This window comes from Bombyx mandarina, chromosome 23, assembly GCF_030267445.1.
Source record: "Bombyx mandarina strain Sakado chromosome 23, ASM3026744v2".
Classification (NCBI taxonomy): Eukaryota; Metazoa; Arthropoda; class Insecta; order Lepidoptera; family Bombycidae; genus Bombyx; species Bombyx mandarina.
Window position 1 is genome coordinate 14,359,003 of NC_143229.1, and position 12,412 is coordinate 14,371,414.

Genomic DNA, 12,412 nt, shown 5'->3' on the forward strand with positions numbered 1-12,412 from the left:
TTGCGCATGCACCGGTTTTGTCGGTCAGCTGGCAATGGCCGTATTTACTAGCGTTTTGTTAACAAGTGCGGTTATACTGTCTAATTATTAAATTAATTAATAAAGAATCTATATTACTTGAATAGCAATGTGAAAATAATAAAGGTAAGTCATACAATTATAAATTCAAATAATTTGTAGTTTATATTTAAAAAAAAAAAAGTTTAATTTTTTTTAAATTTAAAAGACAAAAAGTAATAGTGTTCTGTGGCCATAACAATGGGGCCATCCTTTTACGCACACGACACGTCTTACTTCGTCGCGCTTAAACTGACAATTGATTCAGTAACTGAATTTAGAACAGTGTAATGAGGAGCTTCTAAAGCTTCTGAATTCAGTCGACTAAATTCAGCAAAGTGTAATAAGCCTTTTAACCATATACGGTAATAATTAAAATGCACAATTCACAATATTGCGCAATATTATATTATGTCTAATCTATGATTTAATTGACCGTTTAGACTAGCTTAGAGGCCGCCTTAGCAGTTTTAATGTGTTAATTACATAGAGTTAGTATTTTAACTTTAAATAATTTAGTTGTAGGTACTTATTAACTCCATGGTTATTTATTATTAAGTCAGTTGCTCAAGTCCTCAAGTCATTAAGCTGTTTTCAGCCTTTCTGTTCTGACCTTACATTAGAAACACGAACGCTTTAATATTTAAATAATAGCTAATTCTAAACTAAATCTAAAATAATCAAACCAAATCCAAAGGTCAAATCATTAATAATTAGTTATCAAATAATTATCAGATGTCGGTGAGAATTGAAAAAATCACGGAGCCCCTAACACTGGGGGAAGGGCCCCACTGGGATGAACGTCAGCAAGCGCTATACTTTGTGAGCATCCAAGATAAAACTATACACAAATATGTACCAACTACTGAAAAACATACAAAAACCAGTTTAGGTGAGTGTTTTTTCTACTTGACACAATTTTATTGTTAGTCAAGTCAACATAGAAATAAAAATGTGTACGGGACTGACTTTTAACCATTATGTTCATAATACAGATGGGAGGGTTGGCTTCATATTACCAGTGGAAGGTACAACAGACCAATTTGTAGTGGGAGTCGAACGCAAGTTCCTTTTGATACAGTGGGATGGAGAGGATGGCAGTAAAGTTGCTGTATTAAAGGAATTAGGAGAAGTAGACAAAGACAGACCTAATAACAGGATTAATGATGGCAAAGCAGATCCTCGTGGGAGGTTGTTTGCTGGTGAGAATAATTTCTTATCTTTTTAGTAACAATTGTTCACTTATATGGACATTTGCAAGCCCAAGGATGCAACCTACAATGAAGGGCCTAAGTGTTAATAATGAAAGTACTATCTGAAACCACTGGCATTCTTTGACCTAGGGATCTCACAAGATAATGTAGTTTTCAAGAGACTATGAGACAAGCTACATTCTCCTCATTCCTCCATAGATACCTTGCAGTTAAATCTCATTATATCTTAGTACTGATGGCAGGGCATCTATCACAAGAGCTATATCTAGCACAAGAGTCAATTTAATATAGAGGAATATTACTATTCCACAAAGGGCCAATCAAGCCCTTTGTGGGTGGGATAGCACTAAGGACTTAACCCGTCGATTCTGCTTGGAAGAAGTAGAAACTATAAATCAAATATCTATGAGTGTAGTCCCATCGAGGATTAGAATGGATATCTTATGCAACACAATAACATCTTGGAATGGTTTGTCACAAGTTTATTTCACTGTTGGTAATGGTTTTATGCCGTCTTTGAATTCTGAAAAATTTGTACAGTGAAATAATTGGGTGAGCTAACTAATCATATACTTGAATTAGCTTAAATAGGCTTGTTGGAGCATACTAATTTTGTGGTTACACTAAAGCAGTCAGGATGCAACTTATGCACACGAACAATCAAATCAGAAAAACTTAGTAAAACTTGTTTCTACTTTAAGAACTTGTTTCTAATTTAAGAACTACTTTAAATTTTTGTTTTTATCAACATTAGAAAAACATTGTGTATTTATCATGATTTTCAATTTTATAATAAGTAATGTAACAACCACATTCTAGATAAATTTGTCTACTCCTAACATTGTACCTGCAGTGCAGGCTCTCTGTGATCATGGTGCTTACAATAGCATCACAATATAGAGAAATAAAACAAAAATTAATAATGTTAAGAACCCATCTAAAATTATTTGTTTAAATCAATTCTTGTTTACTTGTTTGGTGAGGAGTGCAACCCAGATTTTCTTACTACTGAAGAGTGTATGTTTATTTATTTATTTATTTTATTTTATTTATTTATTTATTAACCTTGAAAACATTTACACATAACAGTTTTTATTAGTATTTTATTTTTATTTATGAGTTTTTTATTTTAATATTAAGAGAGTATATGCTTTTATTGAACGAAGTGTTGTTTACAGGAACTATGGGTCATGAAGATCCTCCAGGTAACTTTGAGAGAAACAAAGCCTCTCTTTACAAATTGGATTCAGCTAAAGATGGGAAACTAGAGAAGATTATTGAAACTGTGTCATTATCAAACGGACTTGCTTGGGACTTGAAGGAAAAGGCATTTTATTACACAGATTCCATGCAGTTTTCGATAACGAAATTTGATTATGATGTAGATACTGGAGAAATATGTGAGTTGGGATTATTTCAGGGTTAATTGAGGTTTTTTTCTTTAGTAGATAGCGCCGCTAGACATTACCGTGCGAATTACACGTAGACATCACGTCTATAGGCTCTCGTGACCACTTAACACCATGTGAGTCGCGATCTGGTTTCCTCATTTATGCTAAGTTTTAATTAGATCAGTATTGTATCATTGTATGCAATTTAAATCTGTTGTCCTTAATAAAATTTTAATAATATTATTTCAGCCAACCCCAGAAACATATTTGACTTTAAACAGCGCGGTCTACAAGGCATTCCGGACGGTACAACCATCGACACCGACGGCAACCTTTGGGTGGCCGTGTTTGGAGGCTCATGCGTGCTCAAGATCAATCCTAAAAACGGAGAAATCCTACAAAAATTAGCAATTCCCGCCGAACAAGTAACTTCGGCGACTTTCGGGGGCCCAAATCTGGATATTTTATTTGTAACTTCTGCTTGTTGTAATGTTGGTAAGGAGCAGCTCCCACCCTCCGGAGCTACTTTTATGGTCACCGGACTGGGAGTGAAAGGGCTTCCCAATGTCAGTGTCAGATTGTGAACAACATGATTGACATTGCAAAGATAAATAACAAAGATTACATACATCATAAAGATAAAAAATAATATATTGAAGTTGTAGGTATTTATTATGAAATTTTAGTGTTTTGGAAAAAATTGTATTGAAATATTTTTGTACACTTTATTTTGATATGTTTGATATTTTAATATGCATAAGCAAATGTTATATTTTATATATTTTAAGTACAATTAAAAGAGATTAGAAAAAAAAGCGTTTATTTTTTTATTAATACGTTATTTATAGCCACTTATAAATAGTTCATCATTAAACATACATAGTTATAAAACAAATTATCATATTATAATAGCACATGACTTTTAGCCGATGCAGGTCTACCAAGCTGGTGAATAATTAAGCGTGATGAGTGGACACTATTGTCAGACCGGTACCTTCTGTTTTTTTCATTTATTACATAGTTGGGTGGATGAGCTCACAGCCAACCTGGTGTTAAGTTTACCGGAGTCCATAGACATCGACAACGTAAATAACGCTACCCAACTTGAGATATGAATTTTAAGGTCTCAGTATAGTTACACTGGATGCCCCACCCTTTAAGCCGAACCACATGACTGCTTCACGGCAGAAATAGGCAGGGTGGTGGTACCTACCCGTGCCGACTCGCAAGAGGTCCTACCACCAGTAAATGCGAGGAGCGCCCGACCACACTACTTAATATGAATATCTCGTTTAGATTTAGTCTGCTCAAAAACAGTTTTACAAAAAATGACTATCGATATTCGATTTGTAGTTTTTTTTTTTACATCACTGAAGACGCACGTTCACATTAGGATGTCCTTTGACCTCGAGTCCGTCCAGTCTAAAGGTAGAGCCGCAGGGCGGGAGTTGTTCTTCGCCGCGGTTCATAGAGGCGGAGGTCACGTACAACTGGTCCAGGTCCGGACCCCCGAATGTCACTGACGTGACTTGGAGCGCCGGTATCGGGATCTTCTGCAGAAGTTTGCCGCCACGAGGATCGATCTTTAACACCTGGGAACAATAAAGGCGATTCGTTTTAAACTAGGGTCACCAACTGTATATTTGTAAATATACATAATATGTTGTATGTATATATATATGTATTTGAATGTGCCTTTTTTATTGCCCGTGGCAGACCAGCATACGTCCCACTTGATGGTAAGTGGTTACTCGTGTTTCACCCAGTGGTTCGCTCATGGACGTCAGCGATGTCAGGGGCAGAGTCATGCCGCTGCAGTTAAAATATATAATATGTATGTGTGTGTATTTCCTAATGATTCTGCTCCACCTGATGGTTGTCTGGAAGAGATCACTCTTAGCGATAAGACCGCCAATTGTACTTTTTTGTATTTACTGTTTCCCATTTATTTATTTTGTGTACAATAAAGCTTACTTTCTCTTTCAATAACGCTACTGTTCTTTGCACTAGCATTTGACAAAACTAGGTATTTGGTAAACAAGATACAAGAAGCACGGACGAGCAGCTCGCGGGGAGGACCCGGCGTGCTCGACACATTACGACACATTCTGGTAGACTCCTATTTTTGAGATCTAAATAATGTAGATTATCATGTATTTTTCTAGAAATTTCCAGTTGGACAAGCGGCAACCAGTGGCCTTTAAGTTATACACAGGTAGGTAGCAAGACCCAACGATCTTCTCGGTGGGTCGTGTTTCCGATCCGGTGGTAAATTCTACGAAGCACTGCTCTTGCTGGTGTCAGTGTTAGCAACTTGGCCAGGTTCGAACCCCGTGAGCTCATCTAATCGTCCGGTAACGCTGATATAGCCTATCAAAGCTATCAGGTTAGGTATGAAAAAAAAAGGTATCACAGCACTGCGGACACAGGGCCGCTACTCAACCTTTAGCTCCTGACTCGGGGAAATTAATTAAAATTCCAAGCACTAATAAGTATAGTCTCACCGCCCCGCGCGTCGGCACATCATAATGCACTCACCTGTCGTCCATCAAAGTTGGCCACCCAGAGGTTACCGTCCGTGTCTATGGTCATGCCGTCTACGATACCTTCCAGTCCGTGGTCGCTGTACTTAAACACGGTCTTTGCGTTCGCTGCCAAAATGAAAGAAGAAACTGCCTTAGTCAAAATAAAACAAGGGGGGAGGGGGGTTTGAGATGATCCCAAATGGATGCGTCCCGCGTGCGACTATTAGCGAGGGGGGACCGCCGGGGACCCACCCTCGCCGGCCGAGGCGACGTGAGCTGGGTATACTCACCGATGCTCCCGGTCTCCACGTCGTAGTCGTATCTTCTGATGGTGTACTCGAAGGAGTCCGCGAAGTAAAAGGCGCTCCGCTGCAGGTCCCAGCAGAGGCCGTTGGAGATGTCGATGTTGGACTCGAGGCGGCGCACGGAGCCGTCCGGGTCGATGCGGTACAGGGACCCCTTCTTCAGGTCGAACTTTCCCGGTTCGTATTCGTGACCCATCGTTCCTGGGATGTGACACGTGATGGTTAATGCTGTTTCCACTCTTCCCTTTTCATTTAATTATTCAAGTATTATTATATTTTAGCCTACTGAGTTTCTCGCCGGATCTTCTCAATGGGTCGCGTTTCCGATCCGGTGGTAGATTCTGCGAAGCACTACTCAGGGTCAGTGCTAGCAACACTCCGGTTTGAGCCCAGTGAACTCACCTACAAACGTTAGGGCAAAGCTGAAATAGCCTCCCAAGGCTATCAGCAAAGGTAGGAAAAAAAATGTTTGCATTCAATACGTGATTCGATTGTAGATCAACAAAAGGAAAGAAGTGATTAGCAGTACGGGCAGGAGTTACTCCTCACCGGCAAACAGCCTGCCCCTGGGGTCAGCTTTAGCGTCGTTGAATCGATTGTTGGGGTTGTCCTGGTCCACCTCCGCGACGGTCCTGACGAGCCTGGCCGTCTGGTCTTCTCCTGTCCATTGTATCTCCACGACCAGCCTGTCCAGACCCACCACGAAATGGTGTTTCTTCCCTTCTATGGGTATAATGAAGGTTGGCTTCCCGTCTGCAGGAAACAAACGTTTTTATTAATAGCTTCCTTGTCTTCTTCAGTCGGGGTTCCAGAAAGACTAGGTTTCAACCAAAGTGCTGTTTGTTATTGAATATGGTCGGTAGATAAAGTCAAAAGGCCACCTGGTGTTAAATGACACAGAGAAGTAGATATCAGGCCGTATCACCATCCACCTTGAGGCATGAGGTCGTCATCTCAATTGTGTAGCATCTAGAAATAAGCAAGATAGTTAATGGATAGGTGTTCGTATGTAGTTCCTTATAAGAATCAGTACCTTGGACTACCAGCGCCGCTGCATCCCGCTCCCTGCCCGTGTCCTAGACCAGGACGTGAAGGGAATTTCCAGAAAAAGCCTCTTAAATGAACTAACCTAGTTTAGACCTCGTATGTTTCCCCGTTTCTGGCACGTACTTATGTATGGTCTCGTCGAAGATGCTGACAAAGTATAGGGCCTGCTCGTTGTGGTCCCAGTGTGGGCCCTCGCCGAGCCACACCGGCTCCGTCACAGCTTGTAACTGCGGCGCCATCTGTCTTGTGCACAGAAAAAAATCCATTGAAGCCACTTTGCAAGCTAGTTCGGCCGGTTGGTTGACATAAAAATAGAAGTGTTACATCATAAGGTCTATATCGATTTCATTCAAATCAAAATCGTTCACGCTTTTTAATTTTTATTAAAATCCCTAATTTACATTTTGAAGACGGAACACAACAATATCACTGTTTGCTTTTATAAATATCGTACACGTAATATACACAGACAATCGTATTAGATTCTCAACGATAGAAGTGGAAAGTATTTAACAGAGGATTGAGAGGATCACACGGGGCCCGTCGGGGTCAAAGCCCATTAGCAGTAATTCCATAAACTTCATTAATTCCATTAGTACCCTAAAGGTCTGGAGGCTTCAGTTGGAGCACGATACTGACAGGCCCCGCCTGTCTAACAACCCCATAGAACACTCATAGAACTGGGTTAAATCTATAAAATTAACTACATTATTGTACCTACTTGTTTTTGAGGACACATTTACAGGACATTTTTGTTTCTCCGATAGCGCACTATACACGCTAAATAAGAACAACTGTATTGAAGGAGCTATTAAGTCTCTGGTGTCAGTTTGACAGTTGCCAAATTAAAATTGAAGGTCATTTTCTGTCCGCTTTGATTGCAGTTTACTGGACTGGGATCAAAGAGGAATTACATACCAATTTTTTTTAAACTATCGTTACTTCATTTTTAATGCGTACCTACCTCAAAATCGCATATATTCGTTATACAATAAAACCACAAATAAAATTTTAAACCGAAATCTAAGATATAATATATCCCAAAGTTCATTGTTAATGTTTTATTAATAAAATTAATAAATTTCGTGACTAAAATTGCTATTATTGTTTGACTACGCAACGGTATAATTAAAAGGAAATACGTCTAAACTTCAACAGTCAATAACCAGACTGGACCTCTGTATTTCCCAACAGAATTAGTTTCCTTAAAACGGGACAATCCTTATACCGGTCACTCACATTCGCACGAATACGCAAACCCGCAAGTGTAGGACGACATTTGCAAATGATTATGCAAAGTTTTCGCTGCATTCGTGGTTTTCCAAGCTGTGTCGGTTTTTTAACAGACATCAAAGCGCGCGAACCGTGATCCTTCGCGTAGTCTCCCACACATTCGTGTGACCAGTTGCGCCCAGGATTGCGAAGGCAACGGACGTTTCGCTATTTTCATAGATCTTGACATCTACTGTGTAGCGTATCTTCATCAAAAGAAATCCCATAAAAACGGCATGGCTGTTAATGATGTCTGGGAAAGAATTCAAAACTCTTTTTCTCTTCAATGTTCTATTGACGAATTAAAAAGGAGGAGAAATTCGTGAGACATTCGTAAACAAGTGTAGGAGGAAGCGCAAACGGGTTCGCAAATTGAGTACCGAACCCATTTGCACAGCCGCTAAGTTCGCGAATGAATGTTTGACGGCCCTTCACATGCGCGCAAAAATTGTACATTGTACGAATGTTTGCGTGCATGTGAGTGGCCGGCATTAGGATACGTCCATAGTTATATTTATCAATTCTGTCACGCCGTGATGCAGCTAGTACGTTCGAGGGTTGGCACTTGCGGTCGTTACAAAAGTAGGGTTGCGAAAACAATCCGACGTTTCAAGATGTAAGACCCAAGACTCCATGTTGTATGAATACCGCGTCAATTAACACAAGGCACGGCCGTTCGTCTCATGCCGGTAACGGCAGCTAGTGTAACCACGACCCTGTCCCGTCTTGTTGTAGACAAGGCTTTATAATGTTCTGAAGAAATTCAAGTGTTCAATTTTTACTCGTGCTAGAATCTCTTGTGAGTCTGCGCAGGTAGGTACCACCACCCCACCTATTTCTGCGGCGAAGCAGTAATGTGTTTCGGTTTGAAGGGCGGGGCAGCCGTTGTAACTATACTCGAGACCTTAGAACTTATATCTCAAGGTGGGTGGCGCATTTACGTTGTAGATGTCTATGGGCTCCAGTAACCACTTAACAGCAGGTGGGCTGTGAGCTCGTCCACCCATCAAAGCAATAAATAAAAGACAATCGAATTGTTTGAAGTCAGTGAATTGAGAAGTCGTCGTGGCCTAAAGGATAAGACGTCCGGTGCATTCGTATGAAGCGATGCACTAGTGCTCGAACCCCGCAGGCGGGTACCAATTTTTCTAATGAAATACATACTCAACAAATGTTCGCGATTTACTTCCACGGTGAAGGAATAACATCGTGTAATAAAAATCAAACCCGCAAAATTATAATTTGCGTAATCACTGGTGGTAGGACCTCTTGGGAGTCCGCACGGGTAGGTACCACCACCCTACCTATTTCCGCCGTGAAGCAGTAATGCGTTTCGGTTCGAGGGATGGGGTAGCCGTTGTAACTATATTGAGACCTTAGAACTTATATCTCGAGGTGGATGGCGCATTTACGTTGTAGATGTCTATGGGCTCCAGTAACCACTTAACATCAGGTGGGCTGTGAGCTCGTCCATCCATCTAAGCAATAAAAAAAAAAACCCGGTACATTCCTATCGAGCCATGCCATTGTGGCGATGTTCGAATTCCCCCTAGCGGAATAAATTTTTAAATGAAATATGTACTTCACATAAAGTGGCGGCTTTACGTTGTTGATGTTTATCGGCTTCACTTCGCACTAGATGTGCCGTGAGCTCGCTTATTGCTTGATGCAATAAATACCAAAAAACCCAAACGTAATCTAGTCTTTACTGACCTCATATTCATTACAATCACAACTAGTCATTACCGGGTAACGTAAATGAGGTAATCTTAATTACTGTTTACTTTTGTTATTTTAACATTCAGTTAAAAAACAATTACAATTTTGTTCATTACTATAGATTCGTTACGTTCTTGTCATTTGTCGGGCGAGTAAGTTAATCCATAGACACAGCCCACTAAGTTTCTCGCCGGATCTTCTTAGTGGGTCGCGTTTCCGATCCGGTGGTAGATTCTGCGAAGCGCTGCTCTTGCTAGGGTTCGTGTTAGCAACAATGTCAGGTTTGAGCCCCGTGAGCTCACCTACTCGCCCGGTTACGCTGACATAGCCTCTCAAAGTAATTTGTAAAGATCTTAAATCATTTATAACGGTTCGGAATTGGCAAAGTAGATTGAGCACAAAAAACGTATGCGAATAAAGAACTTCCGTTAATTTTATCTAGCGTTTAAAGAATATATTTTGTAGGAATAGTATGTCGACACGCCATACTGAGTGTCATTTTCGTAGCTTTTGAACCAGCAATAGTATGTACAATGAAACCGACAAGATATACAAAATGCTACATTAGTTTGATTCAACTCACATTAGATTACGCTCGAGCGCTTCTAGAAGTAGACTGCAACGCGGGTTCGGTTTAATCTAACCACTGAGCCTAGAGATACGCGTTTATTATATTTATTATATCTGTAATCTAATCTTAAGCTTACAGTCGGTGAAACAGATAGCTGGCCTCCCGTAACGCGGTTAACGTATTTTATGTTATAGCTCCTCACGATTATATCTTGAGTCCTTATACGACATTCAGAAGCTTACTTGAAAGACGCGAATTTTAAATTTTTCCTAAAAGAATAATTTCGAGGGACGAAAAGGTATTTGGTTTGTAATAAAAGGTCCGTTTTATTTGCAGTATTAGCATCTATAGTTCGATGTTTTTAATTTTTTTTTTCCTACCTATGCTGATAGCCTGAGAGGCTATTTCAGCTTCGCCCTAACATGTAGGTGAGCTCAAACCGGAGTGGTGCTAACACGGTTGAGCAGTGCTTCGCAGAATCTACCACTGGATCGGAAGCGCGACCCACTGAGAAGATCCGGCGAGAAACTCAGTGGGCTGTATCTGTGGGTTAATTTACTCGTTGAGCCCTTCGTCGCAAGCGACACGTTCGGCGAGGACGATGACCGGTGTTTTTAATCGAACTTCAACTATGATTACACCATTCAAATAGTTGAAGAAGTTTCTTTTTATTATATTTTTTTCAAAGTTTAAACTTTAAATGACTCTCTTTTAAAGTTTCAAAATTATCGCTTAAACTCAATAACCGTTCTCCCGTCAATTATTATAATACTATATTGTTAGATGTACCCTCACTAGCTGTGTTAGACGTACCCCGACTAGCTAAACGCACTATACCGAGTACGCCTATAAAAGCACCGTATTTGGCGCGGCTACGGCACTTGAGCATTGACCGGCGGCGCTTAGTACGGACGTCTGCGGACTACTGTCGACCTATTTGCTTAACATTCTGTCGTGATTCCTAAAATCAGAAGTGGGATAAAGGACTCAAATAGCCCACAGTAGCGTAAAAACTCGGAACTTTGTTTTGTTTTACAATTACGGCTTACTTTGATGCTTTCATACTTTATTAGTTATTTTTCTTGTGTGATTGCAAATTTTGAAAACGACATGCTTTCGCGATCACAGAGATGATAGACAGAATCGCGATACGAACTGTTATATCTTCCCCTTTGTATGACTATATTGCACTAACAATTACTAAATCTTATACTAAATCAGTTTAATAGTGTTTTACAATTCAAATAGTTGGTGGCAGCGTGAAAGGGATCAAAAAACCTGGTCCTCGGTTCGTCTCCGTACCTGAAGTCATCACCGTGATTCTGGAAAACAGCCATACCTAGAAGGTAAGCTTTGAAAGAAGAAAAAGAAGAAAATAACCACTGTATCCTGGAAAGAATAGAGGAGAAAATTGTCAAGACACTGCGAATTCCACCGTCTCCGGTGAAAAAACAACTCATTAGATTCCACCGTCTCCTGTGAAAAACAACTCATCAAGTTCCACTGTCTCCTGTGAAAAAGAACTCTTCAGATTCCACCGTCTCCTGCGAAAAACAACTCATCAAATTTCACTGTCTCCTGTGAAAAACGACTCTTCAAATTCCACCGTCTCCTGTGAAAAACGACTCTTTAGATTCCACCGTCTCCTGCGAAAAACAACTCATCAAATTCCACTGTCTCCTGTAAAAAACGACTCTTCAAATCCCACCGTCTCCTGTGAAAAACGACTCTTCAAATTCCACTGTTTCCTGTGAGAAAACTACCCATCAAATTCCACTGTCTCCTGTAAAAAACGACTCTTCAAATCCCACCGTCTCCTGTGAAAAACGACTCTTCAAATTCCACTGTTTCCTGTGAGAAAACTACCCATCAAATTCCACTGTTTCCTGTGGGAAAACTACATATCAAATTCCTCTGTTTCCTGTGAGAAGAAAAGCAAGGCGCAAATTGTATCACATATTCAAACTCATCGCGTGAAGGAAGAGAATCAAGAATCAAATCATCATCATCCCGTCTCCCAGTTCTTCGTGCTCCAACTTCGAGATACTCCTCGTACTGTAAGTCCTAAGATAAGGAACTTTATAATTCACCGACTTAATTGTAACTAGTCAGGTCATAAGTATTGTCACACAGTAAAAACTTTTCTTTTAGAATGCTGGCCACAAAAAAGTTTATTGAATTCGAATTTCGAATTGTTCATGACAATAAAAATGTATACTTTTAGAATTTTACTCATTTTTAAATATGGAGTGGACGCTTAAAGAAGACAGTGTTGCAGTTATTGCGTTGCATCGTTGCGGTTACGCACCAA

General features: G+C 40.1%; 2 protein-coding genes and 1 pseudogene across 15 annotated transcripts in view; 2 read left to right on the forward strand and 1 right to left on the reverse strand.

Moving 5' to 3' along the window:
- On the forward strand, positions 1-3,477 carry LOC114251528 (regucalcin). Of its 6 annotated transcripts, none has more exons than XM_089737577.1 (5): positions 1-144; positions 793-949; positions 1,053-1,259; positions 2,450-2,671; positions 2,912-3,477. In XM_089737577.1, the coding sequence occupies exons 2-5, from the start codon at positions 793-795 to the stop codon at positions 3,244-3,246; spliced, it is 921 nt and encodes a 306-aa protein (XP_089593703.1). In that variant the 5' UTR covers positions 1-144; the 3' UTR covers positions 3,247-3,477. The 6 variants fall into 6 exon arrangements, with proteins under 6 accessions (XP_089593703.1, XP_089593700.1, XP_089593704.1 ...); XM_089737574.1 differs by lacking the exon at positions 1-144 and adding an exon at positions 255-422; XM_089737578.1 differs by lacking the exon at positions 1-144 and adding an exon at positions 256-397.
- The window catches only part of LOC114253127 (regucalcin), a 25,261-nt gene continuing 15,760 nt past the window's right edge, over positions 2,912-12,412 (reverse strand). Inside the window, exons 1-6 of one of the 8 annotated variants that reach the window (XM_089737573.1) lie at positions 10,114-10,287; positions 6,622-6,782; positions 6,042-6,245; positions 5,478-5,693; positions 5,201-5,313; positions 2,912-4,254 (exon numbers count right to left, since the gene is read on the reverse strand). In XM_089737573.1, coding sequence (XP_089593699.1) covers positions 4,030-4,254; positions 5,201-5,313; positions 5,478-5,693; positions 6,042-6,245; positions 6,622-6,778 — 915 coding nt within the window. In that variant the 5' untranslated portion in view covers positions 6,779-6,782; positions 10,114-10,287 and the 3' untranslated portion in view covers positions 2,912-4,029. Of the gene's footprint in view, positions 4,255-5,200; positions 5,314-5,477; positions 5,694-6,041; positions 6,246-6,621; positions 6,783-7,260; positions 7,355-7,503; positions 7,643-10,113; positions 10,288-12,412 lie in introns of those variants that run through there. The other 7 variants (XM_089737571.1, XM_028185819.2, XM_028185820.2 and 4 more) reach the window with 7 other exon arrangements.
- Positions 12,030-12,412, forward strand: part of LOC149500211 (uncharacterized) — a 2,369-nt pseudogene continuing 1,986 nt past the window's right edge. Inside the window, exon 1 of the transcript XR_016325237.1 lies at positions 12,030-12,201. The product of XR_016325237.1 is annotated as an uncharacterized LOC149500211 (transcript). The remainder of the gene's footprint in view (positions 12,202-12,412) is intronic.

What these genes read in the sequence shown, in the direction of transcription:
- LOC114251528 (XM_089737577.1), top strand. Translation starts at nt 793, where the DNA reads ATGTCGGTGAGAATTGAAAAAATCACGGAGCCCCTAACACTGGGGGAA. An exon ending in ACATACAAAAACCAGTTTAG is followed by an intron (nt 950 to 1,052) that starts GTGAGTGTTTTT and finishes TTCATAATACAG; the next exon opens with ATGGGAGGGTTGGCTTCATA. An exon ending in TCGTGGGAGGTTGTTTGCTG is followed by an intron (nt 1,260 to 2,449) that starts GTGAGAATAATT and finishes TGTTGTTTACAG; the next exon opens with GAACTATGGGTCATGAAGAT.